General features: G+C 45.8%; 2 protein-coding genes and 1 pseudogene across 2 annotated transcripts; 1 reads left to right on the forward strand and 2 right to left on the reverse strand.

The window, feature by feature from the left end:
- The first annotated feature begins 13,430 nt into the window (after nt 1–13,430).
- On the forward strand, nt 13,431–16,351 carry LOC120663825 (annotated as a pseudogene).
- A 967-nt stretch (nt 16,352–17,318) lies between these two features.
- On the reverse strand, nt 17,319–19,894 carry LOC120663826. Its single transcript, XM_039942762.1, has one exon. The coding sequence runs from the start codon at nt 19,623–19,625 to the stop codon at nt 17,535–17,537; it is 2,091 nt and encodes a 696-aa protein (XP_039798696.1). The 5' UTR covers nt 19,626–19,894; the 3' UTR covers nt 17,319–17,534.
- Nucleotides 19,895–21,157: 1,263 nt separating this feature from the next.
- Nucleotides 21,158–22,225, reverse strand: LOC120663827 (exocyst complex component 5-like). Its single transcript, XM_039942763.1, has 3 exons — nt 21,853–22,225; nt 21,689–21,772; nt 21,158–21,592 (listed from the first exon to the last, which is right to left on the reverse strand). The coding sequence occupies exons 1-3, from the start codon at nt 22,014–22,016 to the stop codon at nt 21,520–21,522; spliced, it is 321 nt and encodes a 106-aa protein (XP_039798697.1). The 5' UTR covers nt 22,017–22,225; the 3' UTR covers nt 21,158–21,519.
- Between the last annotated feature and the right edge of the window lie 520 nt (nt 22,226–22,745).

Genomic DNA, 22,745 nt, shown 5'->3' on the forward strand with positions numbered 1-22,745 from the left:
TGCGTTCGAGGAGAGAGGCGATGCAATTTTGCATTGCCTCAATCTGCTTTCCACATTTGCCTTCTCTGTTGGAGAACATCCCTCGCGTGAACAGTGCCGACCGGAGAGGCAAAAATGCAAATCCACTCTCTGTTGAAGTGAGTCTTATACCACTCGCCTACGCGTACTCGTCATGGATTCATCATGGTCACGGGACTGCTAGCTCCGTTCATTCATTTGCATCCAACGTAGCCTGGCGAAGGTGATGATGGTGGAAGAAGCCGTGTATTACAGGAAAGTTCCGCTTTATAAAAGCGGGGAAAAAGTATGTTGAAGACTTCTTAACTATCGCTCGAGTCTACATTTGACTCCTGAATCGAAAAATCAGAAATGGACGGTCTCAAACTATCAAAGTCGTTCATATTTGACCCCTCGGACCCCTCGGACGGTTTTAATGGCGGTATTAGCCATGTGTCACGACCTTTTCTAAATTTCATATCTCCTGCATCCGAGCTTCCAAATATCTAAATAATATATCTGTTTTTATCTTAGACGAGCTCGTCGATATGGCACCATTTAAATTAGATTTTGAGATAGTTTCCTAAAAGCGGGCTCACTTATGTTTATTGGGTTGAGCTCTTGCCATGGCATGGGGTGTAGCGCGGCAACACGCTCTTTGTCGGGACAACCGGGATGGTGTAGCAAGAGCTCCCAGCCAGGCTGCGCTCACACACCCTCTCGGCGTTCCTTCCGGGGCCAACAGCCTGTTGTGATGCTTGGTGCTGGGTTGGTCCAGCTGGGCTGATTAGCCCAGCCTTTCGGCGTCCCAGCTCCAGCCGAACGGCTGGCAGATCAAATGGCTGTTTGAAATGCTGATCAATAGTTTGAAATGGCTGGCGCGGCTAGCTGCGGCTGGACTGAGCTGCTTGGCTGGCTGCTCCAGCCACCAGCCCAGCCCAGCCATTTTCAAGCATCCGAACAGGCTGCAAGCTGCAAGAGCCTATTTTTGTTCAATTTTCAAACTATTTGTGCACGTTGTTATGCTAGTAAACATCTCCGTGATGCCTATTTTTTCCCTTGTTTTGTTTTGCATTTTATTACCCAAAAGCCAGTGCTGGAGTCAAAATAGACCGACCACTTGACGCTCTTTCCCCCTCCCCTTTCCATAATCATCTCTTCTTCTGTAACCGGACAGTGATCGATCTGGATCTGATGCGTTCCATTTTTTTTTGAAAGGTTTGCGGGAGCTCCGCTATGTCATTTAAGAGAGAAGAAGCAAGCAAGTTCTTACAAGTCCGATATTACATAAAAGGATACGAACTCAAACTGATTACAAAGGAAATTAAACATTGTCAGAAGGGAGCACAGGTCCTCCGCAGGCTGGTTTCCTGCAATTGACTTCCATCTTTATTTCTTGCAAAACCTCCACCGGCGTATGCATGACCTGCTAGATCACTCTTAAAGAGTGTAAGTGTTATCTTGTGTTGTATCATGGTGTGTCATGGTGAGTCATAGGATAGCCACATAAAGAGTGTAAGTGTTATCTTGTGTTGTATCAAGTTAAGTTATGAATAAAGGTTTTAGTTCCCTTGTAAGTGTTAGTCTCCCAGTTTCTAAGTGCTTAGTGTATAAGTTGTGATCTATCGTAGGTTGGCTCTGCCACCCGGGATCACAAAGGACCTGACCTTCATAGTAGGAAGGCTCTACCTCTTGGAAGGTAGCTTCATCTGTTGGTAGACTTTGCCACCCGGAAGCGAGAAGGCGACTCTGCTGTCAAATGAACCTTATACACTAAGTAGCTAGAAATCAAAAAGACTAGCCGACTCTAGAGTAAGTTGGTGTGTATTAGGTCTAGATTCTTTGCATAGTGGGTATTAGGGCCACCTTGATTCCCAACACAATCTATGGGCCATATTTGATTACCTAAATGCAGAAGAATTCTCAAGAATATTAAGTATCAATATAATATGTTACTCCTTTTTCTGATCCACTCCAGTAAGAAGGAAAAAAGTATACCTTTTCATTCTTGGTCTAATAAAAGTGATAAGTCCTTCACAACCTCGTTCATTCTTGGTCTGAACCTTGTAGAAGGTTGAAGACAGTCAACTATGTCTTCTGCAAACTGCATTGAAAACAATGAAAACTGGTGATGGTTTGGTGTTTCACAAATGGTTATGCTCATAATTACCTAGAAAATTTAGTAGTATTTTATTAGCACATACAGAAGGAGATTAAGAGGTATACCTTATCAAGGTCATGTGAAGGGCACTGATCTCTCAATATTGGATCTAAGATATTGTTTCAACATATCCTTCGACAGTTTTTTTGTGCATCCTTATGTGGATCATTCTGAGTTGAAAATTGATAAAGAAACATGATAATCAGACCATTGACAATAAATGCATAATGCTTTCCAGTTTTTTTTAATCTACTACATTTTAACTAGATGGTCATAACATAAATTTGTGGCGGACTTGAACCAATAAAATTTAAAAGTAGTAGTGCATACCAAATCTGAAAGCAAATGGCTCCATGGCAACACATCAACTGAAAATTTCTTTCCAGTTATTAGCTCTGAAAGAACAAGCCCAAAGCTATACACATCACTTTTTTTTGTTAGTTGGCTCGCGTCTACGACATCTGCATGGCAAAGGATATAATCGGTGAAGAACAAATATTTTTTTCTGAAACAACGAACAAATATAAAAGTGAAAAATACATTTGGTAACAAGAGTTAGATGATTACTCAGGAGCCCTATATTTATGAATAGCATTAATATCTTTAGAGTCTACAGCATATGATATCTTTGCAAGACTATAGTCGGGGGACTCGTCTGGAGGTAGCCGTGCTGGAGAATAGAAATCTGGAAATAACTTCGCAATATTGAATTCTGCAATTTTAGCTTTGTGATTCTCAAATATGAGAATATTGCTAGGCCTTATATCCCCATGGATAATCAATGGATGGGCCTTCTCATGAAGGTACTCCAAGCAAGAGGACTGGCCTGTTTCATTTCATCCGATGCACCTTTTTCTCCTGTTGGATGAAGAAAACAGGAGTTGTCAAGACATGATTTGCACATTATCATACATTATTACTTTATCCCCAGGTGCAGGGTGAGGAAATTTTAAAAGAAAGATTTGCTAAGTGCCTTACCATGCATAATATCATGGAGTGAGCCCAAACTAGCAAATTCATAAGCCAAAAAATATTTATCTTCTTTAGTACAAAACCAACTCCAGCAAATTTTCATGCTTAATTTTGGATGCAATGGCAACCTAAAACCAACAAAAAAAAGACCAAAACTAAAATAATTGGTAGCATAAATAAAAAATACAAGAAATTTCATCACAGTTGATCAATAGTCACTACAAGAGATTAGGCCTTCTACTACAAGAGATTTGTAACTTAATAAGCCCCGGACAAACCACTGAGCCACTCATCTCTAGCTGCAGATACTCTCATTTATTTACTTTTGTACTCTTTCCAGTGGACATTTATCTGGGAAAGACGTGACGCCCTTCTCCCCATCGCGCCCCCAGAAGCCTGACACCGCCGCCCTTTCCCCATTGCGCCCCAGGAGCCGACGCCGCCGGCAGCAGCCCCACCCCGTCCCCAACGCGCCTGCTGGAGCTCGACAACACCCCGCTTTGCCCGCGCCTGCTGGAGCCCGACGCCGCCGGCCGGAGGCTGCCACCGCCGGCAGCGGCGAAGGCTAGCTCAGAAAATGACCTAGGGCGGAGTTCTACGATAAAATTTTTGCACGGACAGAGTGACACGCCGAAGCTTGCTGCCCGGCTGCAGGTGCCTGCGGCGGCGGCACAAGGGATTCGCTGGCACGGTTGACGGGTGCTGAGGCGGTGCTGTAGCACGAATGGGCGCGGAGCGCCAGAGCGAGATTGCAGGCGGGAGGTGGATGGTGAACTGCCGAAGTTGCCAGCGGTGTCTGGTGGCAAGAAGAACGGCGCTGGGCTGGGGAGCGAGGCTGAACCGCTTAAGAGGCAATGCCCCAATGACCCAATACTCGCAACCACGAGACCACGAAGTCCTCTCGCCCATTGCCCCAATGACCCAATACTCGCAACTCTTGACGGTAGAGGACCGTCGTCCTCATGTTTGGAGGGCGCCGCTGCACCGTCATGAGCCCCTGCCGGAGTTGTGAACGCGGGATATTGTCAGCACCCACGAATCGAAGGAAGCTTCTATTACTATGGGTCGTCGCACCAGGAAGCCTAGTGTCCGTTTTGACAGCAGCGAAAGGGTTCACTAGATGTGTCTGCGGTCTGCGCGTACGTATCAGGCCCAGCCTACATAAACGTAAGAGAGTCGCTGGTTAAATACTTAGTATGGGCAATAAAGAAGTGTATCGAATAACTTGTATGAATTATTATTCCTTTTTCAATAGTAACATATCCTCCAAAAGATAATTCTATACTCTCCTCTGTTCTTTTATGTTTTTTCTCTGTTATTAACAGATGCAGAATTGCTCTGAACATCTCCTATAGGGACCTAGGGCGACTGCCCTAGCTCGTCCTAGTGGTGGCTCCGCACCTGGCTGGATCCCACGCTGCCGGTAGTAGCTCCACCCCGCCCCAGGAGCTCGACGCTAGCTGGCTGCAGCTCCAGGCCGCTGGGCTTCACGGGCACAATGTTGGGAACGCCCCCAGGAGCCTGACGCCACCCGTAGGAGGCCTCTGCCGCCAGGATACTCATCTTTACGCTATCAAAATGCCTGTACATTTAGACGCTATCAAACATGCGTATACTCATCTTTACGAATATATGCACGTAAACTCTACCTATGAGTTACCACAAGTGCGTCATTGTCGTCGAGAATGTCGTCTACCACCGAAAACATAAAGATGATATATCCATCATGGAATACACTACTACATAATAGACTTTTGTTCCAGACCATTTGTCCCGGTTGTCTTTGGGCCCGGGACAATAGGTGGCTTTTATCCCGGGTCCAAAGACTAGCCGGGCCAGCGGGGGAGTAGGGGCCTTTTGTCCCGGTTGGAGGTACCAACCCGGACAAAAGGTCCCCCTTTTGTCCCGGTTGGTGGCTCCACCCGGGACAAAATGCCCAACCCTTTTATCCCGGTTGGTGGTACCAACCCGGACAAAAGGACCCTTTTGTCCCGGTTGGTGTTACCAATCCCGGATAAAAGACCCCTCCACGTGATAGTTCAAAAGGGAGTTATTCTTTACTAAGTCATTTGTACTACTTAGGTGAGTTGGTAAGGAAGCCATGTGCTAGGCAATAGGTCTTGGGTTCGAATCCCGCATGGCGCAAATATTTTTTAGCGTGAGGGACCTTTTGTCCCGGTTCTACCACCCGGGACAAAAGCCCGGCGGCCGAATCCCGGTTCCAAAACCGGGACAAATAGCCCTTTGGAACCGGAACAAATGGCCTAATCTGTAGTAGTGATAAATCTTGAAAAATACAAACACCTATACCAAGTCGGTGGACAGGTTTCACTACAAAGAACCTCCCAATATTAGCTGATCTACACTCAGTTTGCAGATGAAAAGATCCTTCGAGGCCCTATTTATTTGGTTAATGTAGTTTGAAAACCATGGTATTAATACAAATTCAGTTTTAAATAGGCATGTAAAAACACTGTGGTTTGGAAGGAAAACAAAGAAGCCGAAACCCTAAAAGGCTACGCTTTTAGTAATTTTATACTCCCTCTTTATCTAAATATTTGTCACCGTTAACTTTTGGTCAAGAGTTTTACCATGTCTTATTAAAAATAATTGTAAGTTTCAAAAATCTTATATGTAACTCACTTCATCACCTAAGGTATTTTAAGCGTGACTTATGTTTTTTATGTTTGCACAAATCTTTTGAATAAGATGAGCAGTCAAACTTATGATAAAAGGTTAGTGACACCAAATATTTAGATATGGAAATAGTAGCTTATAAAACATAAAAAAATATTGCATCAAACCAGTACCGTTCCAAAACCAAAGAATTTATAAAATCCTAGTATTTTTACACAAAACTATATAGAAAACATTGTATCCAAATAGAGGTGTGAAAAGAAAATGGTTTTGCAACATAATCTTAGTTTTTGGAAAGCTACGAGGTGTTTAGACACAACAAATTAAAGCTCATAGTATTGAAAACCATGGTATTGCTAAAATTGTAGTCTTTTCAAGTTAAACTACAATCATTGCCATTTTTTAAAACATTAATTTTTCATGTCTCAAGCTTTTGAAACAACTTCTTTATAGAAAACTACAAGAACTATATCTACATTTTTAAATTTGTAAATACTCTATCTCGAGCGTCTGGCGGCACACACACTATTTCCACGCCCTGCCTCGATCCGCTCCACTACTGCTCTCCACCACGCGCAAGTCTGCACTTCTCTCCCTGCCTCGATCCGCTCCACTTCTCTGTTCCACTCCTACTCCTTGTTCAACAATGATCGGAACTATTTGATTTAAGGTGTGCCAAATTCAAATAAACATCGAAATTAGCTAAGGATTGAGAGATTAAAGAGAAATTAAAGAAAATTGAGGTGATTAGATGCTTAATTAGCTAAAAATTTGGGATTGTTAGCCGCCCCCCCCCCCCCCCCCCCCCCCCCCCCCCGCTTCCCTGTCAGCCATGCAACATGGTGCCGGCAGAAGTCGTCGAGGGCGCATAGCGTGGCAAGGAGTTCGTGAGCGAGATGCAGGGAGGAGGCCCACCTCGATGAAGGAGCGGGCGCAGAGCTGTGCCACGCACGAGAGAACGATATCGACAGATATCACACCGGTGAAGATGGAGCAGCGCACGAGGAAAAAACCCCTCTCACGACACGGGTGCGAGGGAGCCGATTAGGGCACGTGGCTTTGGAAGTAAGGACAACACACTACTAGAAAAAGGGTCTTTCCACCCTCTTTCCTACCGGTTAGCTTGGAACCGGTAGGGAAGACCCCCCTTCCCTGGTATTATGAACCAGTAGCGAACGATCAACCGGTAGGGAGACTATATCCCTACCGGTTTTACCGTAGCACCTAAATTTTGTATACGCGATTTTTGAAAAATTTAAATGGTCTCGGATGAAAAAATAGTCTATACAAAATGTGTAGATCTCGACCAGATCTACAATTTTGTAGTTCAAAATTTTTCAATTTGAGGTCGTTTTGGCACCAAAATAGATGTTTAAGTTTCAAAATTCAATTTTCCAAAAATTCAAATGACCTCGGATGGGAAAAAAATATATATGAAAGTTGTAGATCTCAAAAAGTTATGAAACCAGAACATAGAGACTTATGTCGATGATGTCATAATAAAAACACAGCTAAAAAACAATCTGATTAACGATCTAGAGGAAACCTTCCAGAACTTACGATGATTTAGGTGGAAGCTCAACCCGAGAAGTGTGTCTTTGACGTACAGTTGGAAAAACTTCTCGAGTTCGAGGCTAATCCTAAAAAGATAGGAGCAATCCTCCGTATGAAGAAGCCAAAAAACCTAAAAGATGTTTAGAAGCCTACTGGTTGCATGGCGGCCCTCGGCACATTCCTCTCACGAGTCACGACTGGGGGAGAAAGAGTTACCGTTCAACCATCCGATCAAAAAGCACATATTAGGATACTTTTTCGAGACAAATTTTAAACCTCACAAAGTTATTTATTGTGCGGTGGGAGTTGGGCCATCAAACCTTGTTTTATTTTTTTATTTTTTTGCCAGAGTTGGGCCGAGTGGGCCTGCCTTTGTTTACCTGGTGACCAAAGATGGTGACCAATTAATCATCTCCACTCCATGGAAGCCGCCCCGAGCGCGCTTTTTTCTTTTTTATATTTAAAAAAATAAAAATTTCAAAAATATATGTTCGTTTTGAATTATTTTAAAAATACCCCCGGTCGCCCTCCCATAGGGCGACAGGCCCTTTGTGTAATTTTTTTTTCTTCAACTTTGCAACGAGGTCCTTGGAAAAAAAAGGGACCTGTCGCCCCTGCAACGGGCGACAGGGTGCTGTCGCCCCCCTCTCGGGCGACCAGTGGGCGGGCCCGCCCACGAGCGCGGCAGGGGCCTGTCGCCCCCTCCGCGGGCGACAGGGGGGCCTGTCGCCCCCCCCCCCCCCTCGGGCGACCGGGGTATCCCCCCTTATATAAGGTCCAACCCCCCCTTCCCTTCTCATTTCAGTCCGAAAATTCCAGCAAAAATCTAGAAAAAAAGAGAGAGGTGAGGAAAAGGGAAGCGGCGAAGCCCTGTCGGATTCAGCACTTGTGATCTGCAGGTTAGTACATTTAGTTTATATATTTTTCTATTTAAGTACTACGCATTTAAGTAGGAGTAATTTAAGTACGGGTGAGTAATTTAATTTAATTAGTGCTATAGTAGAATCATTTAAGTAGGAGTTTGTAGTTACGTAGTAGTAAATTAGTTTAGAAAATTAATACTACGCATTTATTATTACAATTGCAGTACTATTAGAGACGTGTTTATAAATTAATTATGATTTAGAATAGAATTTGACATATGCAGTATAGAATTTGAGTGTCATCACGTAGATATGTCGAGCAAGATGCAGATTCATGTATTTTATGGTGAATACAATGTTATGTATGGGCCAAATGGAGTAGATCTTTCTGCCTTTAAGTTCACATCTAGCGTCATAGATAAACCTCTAGAAAGGAGTTTTGGTTCCATATGTAAGTGGCTGCAGCGTGGGTTCCGTGTTGATCCGTTGACACATGTGATCACTGTCCAGTCTCTTGTTAATTGGGAGTTAGAAAGTGAATTATGGGAATTGATGATGATACACAGCACTGATGACTGGCAGAAGTACATGCAAGCAGCTCTAGAGCGTGGGTGGCCTCTGACCATTCTTGTTCAAATTCGGGAGAAGACACAAAATGAAATTATATTGTGTAAGATGAGTCAGAAGAGACAGAGAACCAAAACATGGGACCACAGGGCCTTGCTGATGAGGGAGAGAGGATACATAGCATTGTGGACGAGATGGAGGCAGAAGACCAAACCGCAATAGAGATGGAAGAATATGAGGGCTTATCTGATGACGAGCAGTACTCATTGCCAAAAGAGTGGAAGGAGCATGGTTTTGGCAGTCATGTCGCAGAAGAGGTACGAAATCAGGAGTGGGAGTATAGAGGGAATGAGGTAGTGCAAGGTGCAACATATCCAAACATTGAAGCCGTAAAAAATGTTGTGAGACTATGGGCAATATCATTGAAATGAGAATTCAAAGTCGTAAAGTCTGGCAGTAAAGAATATGAGGTGAAGTGTGTGAATGCTGGATGTCCATGGCGAGTACATGCATTGAAGGGAAAATGGAAGTCAAACTGGAAATGTTCCATTGTGACAGAGCACACTTGTTTGCTGTCAGAAGTTCTTCCCTCGCATCGCAATATATCATGCGACTTTGTTGCAAAGCAAATGTATGGGTTTATTATGGACAATCTAAATTATGATCCAAAAATAATTGTTCGACATATTGAGTAGACTTACTAGTACACCATCAGTTATTTGAAGGCATGGCGGGCTAAAAAAAGGGTGTTCGAGATGCGGTTCGGCACATACGAGGCATCATATGATAACCTACCTCGTATGTTATCCCAGATTGTTGTTAGAAATCCTGGAAGCTTTTATGACACATACCTCGTACCAGCCGTGACTAGGGGACAAAGAATTATGCAACGAGCCTTCTTTTGCATAGGTGCTTGTGTTAGAGCATTTCAGTTTTGTCTTCCGGTGATCTGCATTGATGGCACATTTCTGACTGGAAGGTATAAAGGTCAGATACTCACCGCAATCGGTGTAGATTGCAACAACCAAATAGTTCCGCTCGCACTTGCATTTGTTGAGAATGAGAACATAGACAGTTGGTATTGGTTCCTTGAACGAGTGAAGGTTCATGTTGTTGTTGCATGTCCAGATGTGTGCCTTATTAGTGATAGACATGCAGGTCTGCTGCAATCAATACTGAAATTGCAACGTGGAACTGCGACAACGCCTCCATTGTGGCCCGATGTCCAAAACAGGTGGTGCATTAGGCATATGGGTGCAAACTTCTATGACCACTTCAAGAAAAGGATCTTAAGAACCTGTTTAAGAGGCTGTGCACCCAAAATCAATAGAGAAAATTCAATGCATTATGGCAGATGCTTGATCAGTTGACTGCAGAGCTAGTGAAGGTAAGGACATCAGGAGCAGGCACGAGTCAGACTGCAGAGGCTAGGGATTCAATTGAGAAGCCATTTTCACACTGGATTCGAGGTGCACCTAAGGAGAAATGGTCTTTCCTTTATGATACCAACGGAATACGGTATGGTATTCAGACAACGAACCATGCAGAGTGTTTCAATATGGTTATGCGTTCTTGTCGTGCCTTTTCTCTTGTGGGAATTGTTGAGTACATCATGTATGGGTGCATGAAGTATTTCAGAGAGCGTTACACGGCTGCAAGCATAAACATCAGCAACCCCTAAATTCAGTTTTGCAAAAGAGTGACACAATATATGCAAGAAAAGATTGAAAAGGCCAAACTGCACCGTGTCATATCGACAGGTACAATGGAGCATAGATTTGAGGTTCTATGCAAGGATAGAAGTGGTCGTGGTATCCGTAGAGATAGGGTGGTACAGGAGAGTTTGATTACAGTTGATAGCAAAGCCTTCTGCTCCTGCATGAAGCCTAAATTATTGCATTTGCCATGCTCCCATCTCATTGCGGCATGTGCAGAGTCTGGGTTGCAGCCAGGAGTATTTGTTTCACCTTACTTCAGCAAGGAAGCAGCTGTATCCACCTGGGGACATGAGGTATACGGGATTGGAATTGTGGGGCCTTTCACTCAGGATAATGAGAATAAGATGTTTATTCCTGATCCAGCCACTAAGAAAGGCAAAGGCCTCCGTCAGACACGTCGTATTCGGAATGGTATGGACGAGTCGGAAGCAAGCAAGGCACAAAAGCGTTGCAGCCAATGTGGAGCATTGGGTCACAACTACAAGAAGTGTCCTCAGAATGCACTTCATGATGCTGCTGACGTCGGTCCTTCCGGAAATCCCAGAGATGGAGCACCTCCTACGTTCAGACGAGCATCGGCGAGAATTGCTCGTGGATGGCATTCGGTGTCATGATCCACAATTGTATTTCATTATTTGTAATATGTAGTAATGAAATATTGCAGGTATGTAATGAACTATTATTGTACATATGTGTCCAGTTTGTATGAAATATATATTTACCTATGTGTTCTCATATATTTTTAAATGTAGGTATGGAGATGGACTCCTTGCTAGACCCAGTTATCGACTCGAGCCACAGGTCTTACTTTGCAGCTGTTGAGCACCGAGCCCTAGAGGTGCTCGACCGATCCCTCCTGACGGCGCTCGTTGACAGATGGAGGCCGGAGACACACACGTTCCACCTCCCGTGCGGGGAGATGACTCCTACGCTGCAGGACGTGGCCTACCTCCTCGGCCTCCCTATCGTCGGGGAGGCTGTAGGTCCGCGTGTGGTGGCGGCCTCGTGGAAGGATGAGCTGGAGGCCCGTTTTGCCCTGGTTGACCGTGTGGAAGAAGCAGGTCCGATCAACCCGCACCCGCGAGCAGCAGGTCCTTCGAAGATCTGGTTCCTACAGTTTACAGTACGTATTCATTCCATATTTAAATTTAATTATTACAATTCACATGTTCCATTGTCAGTTGAAACCATTAATCTTAATTGTTTATGCAGCCTGCCCTGTTGGCTGTGGATGCCGACGAGTATAGTGTGGCCAGATCGCTGGAGGCATATCTACTTTGGTTGTTTGGTTATATCATGTTCAACAACACTCATGGCAACTCGGTCGATAGGATTCTCCTTCCGTATGCACGGGAGATTGCGGATGGGGACGAGGACGTACCGCCCTACAGCTGGGGTGATGCGGTACTTGCAGCCACTTACCGTGGACTCTGCGACGGCTGCATGAAGACACATGGGAACGCTATCCTGGCAGGGTGCCCACTACTGCTATAGCTTTGGTCGTACGAGAGGCTAGCCGTTGGTCGGCCCATGGTCAGCCACGAGCGTTACCACGGGGGCATGTACGGCGACGAGGAGGACGAGAGGCCCACTATGTGAACTATCTGGATCTGGCGTCAGGTACGTTCGCAATAAATCTAATTTTATTATTCATTGTTACATGATGTATTAGCGCACTTTTAATTTTACTTATTCGGAATGCAGAGGTCTTGGGCGCATGCGCAGGTTAGACGCGCATATCCTGAGTTTGTTTCGGAGCTCGACATGCGGACGCCCGAGGACGTTGTCTGGGAGCCTTACAACCCAGAGGATGTGGCTACCCGTGCACCAGCAGGCCTATCTTCGCACTGCTCCGCGAATGCGAGCCTGTGGCTTACTACCGCCGTCCTGGTTTATGACATCGCGGTTGAGGCATATTGCCCCTGGAGAGTCAGGAGACAGTTTGGGCAGCGCCAGGAGTTTCCGGTGCCCACCGCGTTGGAGCTTGTCAGTCGCCAGGACCACAGGTAATTATGAATGAACTTGACTCATACATTCGTGTCGAATCTAACGATTCTTCGTGGTCCACTTTGTAGGTTGTCAAGGAGTGGCTTGCCGTGCTCTGATGATTGGCTCACCAAGATGCAGCCGTGGGTGGACCAATGGGAACAGGCGGACGAGCACTTGGTCCATCCAACAGGACCACACACAGACAGCTCCTTAAGGGCTTACCTCACCTCGTACTTACTCCGGACTCGGGCTCGTTTGGTTTTTGTTGACACTCACCCGCAGCCACACCAGGCGAGGCCTCAGGATGGCTATGCCCGGCACCACGTGGAGGCACTAGCTGGCGCGGTGAGTCTCTTGATCATACTTGCATATATATATATATATATATATATATATATATATATATATATATATATATATATATATATATATATATATATATATATATTCATATTCATAAGATAATTCATGTGTTTGTAACTGTACCTTTACTGAATGAGTGCATTTTGCCTTTGCAACATGATGGAAACGGACTGCTCGATTTACCTGACGAGGGTACGTGCCGGATCCCCAATGACCCAGTTTGAGCAGACAGAGGCATGGTCGAGGCAGCGTGATCAGTTGCGTCAGGTAGTGCACAACTTGGGAAGCCGTGTGCAGTACGATGACAGCCACGGGTCGTCCCAGGCCTCGTCGTCGTTCCCGTGTCCGTCGACCGTGCACGGGCCGACGTCGCAGTTCTTCCCGAGCGACAGGCCCCTGTCGCCCGTTGGGGGGGCGACAGGCCCTTTTTTTTCTTTTTTTTCAGAGACCTCGTTGTAAATTTGAAGAAAAAAATTACAAGCCTGTCGCCCTCCCAAGACGACAGGAGGTATTTTCGAAATAATTCAAAACTGACATATATTTTTAAAATTTTTATTTTTTTAAATATAAAAAAGAAAAAGCGCGCCGCGAGCACCATACCACCTTGTTTTCTTTGTTCGGGCCACCAAAGCCTCCACGCGGCCTCCATGGCCGGAAGCCGCCGCCGCCGCCGCCGCCGCGGCGAAGCGCAGTCGTTGCAGCAGGGCGCAGAATCGTCGTCGCTGGCGGACGGCACTCTCAGCACCAGGTCTGCAGTCTGACCCCAACCTTAACCACCCATCTCTCTTTCTTTCCCCCCGCCCGCTCTTTAATTAGGGCGTGTTTTTTCCTGAGCGGATGGGGCCGGATGCAAGACAGACACAGGAGAGAATCCACGAGATCTTGCCACCCACCAACGAATCAGTAGTATTGCTTTAGTCAATCGGTAGTCAATAAATGAGCTCATCGATCAGTATTCTACTGAAATGTCGAGTCTTCGTGTCAATCAAAAGAAGCAGTGTCGAGGTAGGAAAATTTAGTGCATTTTCTTGATGAATTAGCGTTCTTTGGCCAATTAACAGTGGCAGTTAGTGCACTGGCCTCCTTTAATTTTGGGTCTCCACCCCCTGTTAATAAGCGGTGCCTATTTGAGATTATTCTGGGATTTTCATCAACATCGGAAATATTCGCTCCAGATCAGTTTTAGTCTTGGTAACGCCTCTGCCTTGAACTTTCCTCGCTTGGTTTAGTGATGAGGTGAAATTCAGTGTCGAATTTGATTTTGATGGATACTTTTGTGGTGACCCTGATTACTAGCATGGAATAAATAAACTATTAAAAAGAACCAAGGCTATCCACTTAACCCCGGGAAGCCATGATCGCCCATTTAATAATATGGAAATGTATATTCATCACACAATGTGACTCAGTTTACTGACTGTATGTGTTGGATCCACAGTAGAATCAGAAAAGGTATTTGGTCATCCACATGGTTATGTAGCCGCTAGGAGCAATGCTCACTTCTATTTAGTGACCTAGTAAATTATTGTTGGAGAGTCACATGAAAGTTTTCTGATTAAGAAGAGCATATCACTGTGCTTTTATGTCAATTGATATTTATTTTGTGGATATTATGCGAATCACCCCTCTGCCATGATTTGAAAACATACAGTTATATGTACTGTTGGCACACCAAAAGCATCCTTGTTATGCTATTGTGGGGGGAAAACCAAGCTGTTGGTGCTTCTGACATAGCTTGTCCTAGCACGTCATGATAGACATAAACCACCATGCCTTGTTGTTCATTTAAATCCTACTTCATTTCCTACAGTGTATTAACTCCAACAGTATAACTTTATTATGTTTCAGTTCATTCTGATGCATTGTTATTGAATTTCTGTGGCAGTGAAGTTACCATTGTGGAGAAGTCAGGCTCTACTTCATCGACTTCATCTGGGCCTTATGTTTGTGCAGATCTCCTGGAAAGCCTGCTTCATGAAATCATTGTTCTCATCAACTCATTCCAGGACTTCCTTGCTTTTACTGGCACCTGCCACTCTTGGCGCCTTGGTGGGCAGCAGTCTCTTCCTTCCCCTCTGTGTATTCTTTCAGCTTCCCACCTCTCCACTTTGAACCACATGGTCCTTATGTCCCTCCCCATAGTGGATATATCAAGCCGCTCCGTATGTCTAGTTGCAAATGGAAGCTTAGTGACCTTACCAAGAAAAACCTATCCCTTCAATGTTCAGTGCCTCAAAACACTCCAAATGAAATGCACTATCTGGGCTGCTCACATGGTTATCTTATCTTTACATATGAGGAGCACTGCCTCCTCATCGATGCATACACTGGTGCCAAGGTGAAGGCCCCTGAACTCCCACGCGACATCACGATTGGTTTCTTTTCTGGCATAGGCGTCCTTACGGCTCCATTTGGTTCACACAACTCGCGCCTCCTCCTTTTCTCAAAGGACTCCATGTTTGAGTGGCAGGTTGGAACAAACTCCTGGTCAGAGCATCCTCTTTATCTTGAGCGGGAACGCATCTGTCAGGTTGTGTCCTTCAAAGGTCATATCCTTGTCATTGATGCTCTTATGAGGCTTCACACTATCCAATTGACACCTCAGTTCAGCATGAACAGAATAGAAGTTTCGTGGTGGTCCCTGCAGAAGTTTCCAATTTGCCCATTGTTGGTGGTCTGTGGTGACATGCTTCTCCTGGTTAACCTCTCAATAGCAAAAATTGGCAGCACGCGTAACTTTGGTGAGCCCAGCGTCAGATATTTTGAGGTCTTTCGCCTTGACTTGTCAGTGAAGCCAGCCAAGTGGATACAGATGAAGAAGCTGGAAAACCTTGTGTTGTTTCTTAGCCTGGATAGGAGGAACCCAGCATTTTCTTGTATGAACCCTGAGAGATGGGGAGGGAAGAGTAACTGCATTTACGTTGCCAGGCTATTTGATGATGCTAATCCTGACGAGACTTGGACTGTGCTGGAGGTTGGTCAGTCAGTGCCGAGCCACGACATAGTTGACCCTATGCCTTATGGTATGGGATTCCCACCGGACTACAGCCTAATAGGTAGCTTCTGGCTATTCCCCAGTCTGGTTTATGGCGTTGGACAGTGATCATGTTGGCCTGCAGGGTTTTTGGTTAGTTTTTTTGCACAAGCAATGGCGATGGCTGTTTTCTTAATCTGCAAGGTCGATGTGAACGGTTTCCTAAGTTGCCCCAGTGTTATGTGTTCAAAATACTTTTGATGTGTTTTGGGCATGCCTGCTCGTGATCTGGTGAAGAAGTGAACATCAGTGCATTTTGTATTCGTCATTTGAACCCTGGTACCTGTGCGCTTCTAAATCTAGCTGATGGTTTTTGAGGCCTTGTTACCACTTGCTGTAGAATTTAGAATTGTAGTTGAGCTGGTGTTACTGCAACGTCTTGTTAGTGGTTTAGTTTTACACTAGTTGGTAGTATTAGCTTGATGATTGTACCTAAATTGTCTCCAGCATGCTATTGTAGACTCAATTTCCTTTATTTTTATCTCGTCATTTGGTACTGGTTGCGTGGGAACCTAAGTACATGTGTCAAGCAAGATTCTCCTATTGATAGATGCTTTTCAGTCTATTTCGTTTGACTGTATTTGTTGTGGTTGTATGAGCCTTTCGTTTGACTATCTTCTTGTGCTTCTGCTTGTAACCAGATCAATACGCATAGGAGGACTATGGTTGTAGACTTGCAGTACAACAATATAGTTCCCAATTCCAGGTGTTGAGAACTAAAGTTTTAGTACAGTATCACCTATTTCATTCAGAAACAGAGATTTCAGTATTTTGCACAATGTGTAGCCGTAGCTTTTCAGAGAAGAATCATCCAATTTGTCTCACCAATCATGCATATTGGAAAATTTTATAGTGTGAACGCGAGCTTTTATTTCTAGGGTCCGGCTTTTGACGTGGGACATATGTCTAATTCTAGTCACGTTGCTTTGTACAAAGTAGATGCTAGTCATACCAGTCATCTCCAACAAATTCCAGTCAATTTCGATAAAAAATTATAGTGTGAACGCGACACTGCTTTGCACAAAGTAGCTGCTAGTCATACTGAGTCATCTCCAACAAATTTCGGTGAATTTTGATAAAATTTTATAGTGTGAACGCAATGTTTTATTTTTAGGGTCTGGCTCTTGACGTGGGATCCACGTGTAATTCTAGCCACGCTGCTTTGCACAAAGTAGCTCCTAGTCATACTTAGTCATCTCCAATAAATTTCAGTCAATTTCGATAAAAATTTTATAATGTGAATGCGATGTTTTATTTTTAGGGTCCGGCTTTTGGCATGAGATCCACGTGTATGCTAGCCACACAGTTTTGCACAAAGTAGCTGCTAGTCATACTGAGCCATCTCCAACAAATTCAGTCAATTTCGATAAAAAATAATAACGTGAATTCAAGGTTTTACTGTTTTGCATAAAGTATCCATTTCAGCTCACTCCAACTCGCTTCAATTTATATTTACATATATAGAACCCGCTCCACTCCATCCCATTAGCTAATACAATCCATTTGAATCCATCCAAACACAATACATATTAAAATCTAATCTATTAAATCCATTTCAACACAAACCATTAGCATTAGCAGGGCTAAGCGCATCAAAATAAAAAACAAACAAACAAACAAATAATCAAGGGTAGGCCATCGATCAGAGAAGCAAGCAATCAAGCAAGAGAACAAATAAATTACACCACATCCACATGCACATCGTTCCAGTCCCAGTTGCCCTCTTCTGTCTCCGGCATCTGGAGCTTGTCCGCCAAGGTCTTGCCCCCCTTGAGCGAGATGATGAGCCAGATGACGGAGAGGAACTCGCCTCCCTCACCCAAGCTCTTAGCATGGAGGTAGCCCCTGCACATGCTGGCCGAGTAGCAGAGCATGCCCACCCACACGCGGTACATCAAGCGCACCCGGGTCTCCTCGTTGTCGATGCCCATCAGCTCCTCCGCGAGCTCGCAAGCCTCACCGATGAGATCAGCACTGTACGTGATGTGCTTCGAATCATCCGCGGCTGTTGTGGCCGCCGCCTGCTGCTTCATCCTCATCAGGTCTGCGCCGTCGAGGTGGTGTTGCTTTCTTTGGAGCTTGAGCCTGATGTCTTGGGCGGCGTCGGCGGCGAGGATGCGCTCCATGTGTCGCTGGGCCCGAGTGAAGAGGTGCTTCCTGCTGCCGGTCATGAGCATCTCGGGGCGGAAGCTGAGCAGGTGGGCCATGTAGTTGGAGATTGCCTGCGTGCACAGCCGACGGCGGAGGTGGAGCTCCTTGTCAGAGTAGGAGTGCTGGAGCCTCGCCTGGCTCCGGCTCCACCCCTGCAGCGTAGAGGAGCTGGAGCCAGCTGCGGCAGACTGCTGAGAATGAGACGACGACGGCGACGCCGTGTCTTGCAGTGGCGGCATCATGCGGAAGCAGAGATCTGTGGCGATGTGCCAGGTGAGCACGCTCCTGTCGAACGATGCTCGGAGGCTGCGCTTCATGCGGGTGCTGCAAACCTTCTTGAGATCGTCACCCAGCGCCCAGTTTGCGCTGGCCTCGGAGAAGTTTCTGTAGGTGGAAAGATCGAGGCCCTTGAGCGCCTTGGCTTCCCCAACCTTGAGCACATCTATGACCAGGAAATCCTTCACCATGCCGTACAGCTCCCGACGCCGCCGCCTGAAATCAAAATCAAAATACTCCTCGCTGAATCCGACCTCCGTGGCGCACTTGAGGAGGCACCCGGGGCACGGCCGCATCCGCCGGAGCACCGAGTCCACGAGGTTGTACTCGGGGATCGTCTCGCACAGCGCCGGGACGCCGGCGATGAGCAGGGACAGGTGCAGCAGGCCGCGGATGCACGCCGCCAGCACGTCCAGCGCGGCGGTGAGGCACATCAGGATGTACGTCATGTCGACGTCCGTGCCGTCGTAGCGGCGGCGCTTGTGGGGGATGGTGGCGAAGAGCGCGATGGCGGCGGCGTGCAGGGACGGGACCAGGAGCATGTGGTAGGCCACGTACGCGGGCGTGGTCATGTTGGCCCTCGTGTAGATGAGCCTGAACGCCTTGCGGAGCCAGCGCAGGACGTCGACGCCTGGATCGAGAGGCTTGAGGGGTTGCTTCAGATCAGCCGCGGCGGCGTACAGCGACAGGTCCGAGAGGATCATGTGGACCTTGTCCCTCTCCGACAGCTGATAATCGCCACCCGTCGCCCGGCGCTTCTTGAGCTTGGTGAAGCAGAAGCCGCCTCTGCTCCGGCCAGGCTCTTCGAGCATGGCGGACACGGCGGCGAGCCTGTTGATCCTGGCCCTGTAGAGGGCCCACGGCTTCTCGCAGAAGCTGAGGAAGCCGGTGACGAAGAGCAGGATCGCCGACGCGAGCAGCCTCCGGTCGCTGGTGCTGGGCCAGGCCTTGTAGAAGGCGTAGACGGCCACGGTGACCTGGGACACGAGGGTCACCGTGTGCCGCGTCCACAGCTCGTTGTCCTCGATCTCGTAGGCCGTGAGCTCCCGCTGGCCGCCGAGGTGGATCAGGAGGATGGGCGCCCACAGGACCTCCAGGGGGCTCGCCTGCTTGCCGCCGGCGGCCCGGGCGTGGCGGTTGAAGAGGGTGGCGAGCGCGTAGATGGCCAGGGAGTCGCTGCTGATGTAGGCCAGCCAGATGCACGTCCGGAACCACCGGGGGATGACGTACTTGCGCATCGGGGCGGCCAGCAGGAGGAACCACTGGAGGATGAGGCTGCCGACGACCAGGACGCGGAGCTGCCACTTGTCCCACCAGATCATAGCATCCACCAGATCAACCATCTCTGCTTGTATTGTTTTTATTTTGGTTTCTCTTCGATCTAATTAAGCAAGCTCGATCAATTCGATCGTGTGTTTAATTTCTTGTGTGTGATGGCACAGATCGAAACTCGATCACTAGCTATCTATCTGGACAACTAGCTAGAAGCTGGGTGGAGCTCTTGTTGTAACAACTAACAATTAGCAGGCCGGTTTGTTACAAGCATTCAGTTCCCGGCCTCCGGCCACTGCTATATATCTTATGGACCAAGCATGCGTGGTTTCTTGACAAATACAGTGCCTCATGAAGCAGCAAGGCTTTACTAATTAAGCTCACTTTGATGACATAAGCGAATGGCTTCATTAATAAGCTCATCATAGTTTGGTGTCTGAGTGCCTTTCTACAGGCCTATTCTGTCCTCAACCAAACATTTATGGGAGTGTTTAATTTGGTTCGAGGTTTAATTTGGTTCGAGCTGAGAAACCCACTTCATCCTAGATGTCACTCTGTTTGCTTGGTTGTGGCTGGTAGCTGGTGCTGATTTGTTATGAGAGAAAAATATTGCTAACTGGCTTGTGGCTAATGCTGATTTGGTGTGAGAGAAAAACACTAATTGATTGGCTGACAAGCCAAGCGAACAGAGTTAAAGAATCTTGGCAGGATACATGGCTTGCAGGAGATGACGTGGTGATGGTCAAACCAAATAAAAAGTTAAGAAACAAAAAGATAATAATGGCACCCCGCCTTAATTTATAATTAGATTGCCAAAAGAGAGAATCAAATCCACAAATGAAAAGAAAAGGGTAAAGTCGTACCGTACGTTCTATGCATCTTTGTTACTTTATTAGCATGCATGCTGCCCTTTGCGTGCCCATGGTAATATTCTATGCCCTCTCATCACGTGTAAGCAAATAATGGCTATCCCTGCCTTTTGTTGTCGCATGTGTTCCTGTCCCTAACTTTGCGTGTTCGCGCCCTGTGGTGATGACGACCCTGCCATCCATTCACATGAAGATCAAGCTTGGGTTGGGCCTGCTGGCGCAACTGACATAGTGACATTATGTTGCAATTTCCTTCTAAACAACTCTCTTAAGCCTGGGTTATTATAAAGTAGGAGTTACTCCCGGCAAGAAGAGCTTCCTGCCACTCTTTCAGCAGTCTAGAGTACCGTAGTGTAGTTGTAAGTTAGGGTCTTCGGAAGTTCTGATATAAATTCTATTGTATCCTTTTTATTTAAAAAAATTTGAGCATTACAATAAAAATAGATGTTAGTTATGGTGCGCAATATCACTACTTAGTGGTATATAGTATTCAAAGGGATCATAATATCATTAACAGGAGTAATTATTTATAACCTTCCATCTGCAATGAGCATGAAACTTCTCTGCAGCACTGCATAAGGATTCCCTACACGTGGCTAGTACAATTTGCGCCATATGTCAATGAGGAGAGTCAAAATGTACGGAGTAGTAGTCAGTTCCTTCTACGGCTCAGCCCAGGCACGTCAAGTTATTTGCACCCTGCCGTAGACGAGAAGACCACAGAAGTGAACAGAAACCATAAACGGGCCATCGTCATAACGATTATTTGACTGTAGCTGGCTGCAAATACCACAAACATTGTGTAGCAACACAAATAAATTTCTCTACATAATTAATGCTTTATACAGGTACAATGTCTTGGGAACCTGAACCACATGTACAGCTCAAATTGAGCAAGCCCGAAATAAAAGTAAAAGGTAACAAATAATGGGAAACCCAAAGAACTAAAGTAATCACGAAGCTCAGCTATACATGCGGCACCAATTGTCAGGAGCCATTTGCGAAAACCGACCAACATTCTGAGAGTCTAGCACTGCCTAGATCCACAGCAACAGAGTGCATGCCGCTCAAACCTCATGCACTCCCAGTACCAATATCATTCGGCTGTGATATTGTTAAGCATTGAAGCAATTTTTGCCGTCTTATAATCATCCCTGAGCTGAATGAACCTGAAATGTAAATCAAACCTCAAAGTCAGTTCTGAGGTCCTAACAAAACCATGAATGATTCTGGAAATATCATCAAATGTTCTATGCAGACACAACCTCAAGGCGTCCTTCCGGATGCTTGGGGTTCCTTCGAATAGCGATGCTAAACTTTCTGGAGCAACAATGAAGACATTCGCCACGCTGCAAACATAAGATCCAAGAAAAGATTAGCGACAAATTGGCACAAACATCATGACAGAAACCCCAGATGCAAGACTTACATTCCCAACAGCTCAAACTTCTCATCTATGGAGGGGGCATTGAAGCTTCGAACAAAGTCCCCGTATTCAGTTATGTCACGTTTCAACCGCAAGCCACCACTACAATAAAACAGAAATGGCACTACGAAGTCAGGCTCTACCAAGATAACCATAATGGCTGGCATGCACACTGGTTATAGTGGTTCATGGTCATTACGGCAACTCAAACTAGATATGACCACTCCGTCAATCATAACTTTGATAAATATGAACATTTACGTAATTCGTGCAGGATTACCAATGAGCTAAAATAGCAACCTGGATCTAATCATTGGGTGCCCACTTTCATCCCTAACACCAGAAATCAGTATCAAAGAACAGCAAATTAAAAAGCAACCATCTTCAAAATATTCTTCTTTGGGGGGGAAATATGAGAGGCTTGTGCTATTGCGCCAATTCTGGTCTCAATAATTGCCATTGCTTTTGTAATATTTGGACCCATGCCATCATTGTGTAAAACTTGGCCCATTTATGCCACCACCCTACCAGTTTTAGTGTCAAAACTTGTTTGATTCATGCCACTCGAAATGCTGGCATGTATGGAACAAATTTTACACTGGTGGCATGAGTACAGATATTATAAAACCAATGGCAAATATGGATACAGTAATTAACATTGTGGCAGCCCTGCCCAAATTAATCCGGCTTAAGTGCGCTAACCATCACCGAAACAGTAATTAGGGTTAACACGCACTTAAAATAGAGTAATCTGACAGTGCTGTCGGGTAAAATCCCGATTAAACCACTTGAAACAGGATCGACAAAGCAGTCCAGAGAATGTAACATTCCACAAATTTTACAGCACAGAGTATGAAATTGAATTATTATTATTACAAACCGAGTTTGAATTTATA

The sequence above is a fragment of the Panicum virgatum genome, chromosome 3N (genome assembly GCF_016808335.1).
Source record: "Panicum virgatum strain AP13 chromosome 3N, P.virgatum_v5, whole genome shotgun sequence".
NCBI lineage: Eukaryota > Viridiplantae > Streptophyta > Magnoliopsida > Poales > Poaceae > Panicum > Panicum virgatum.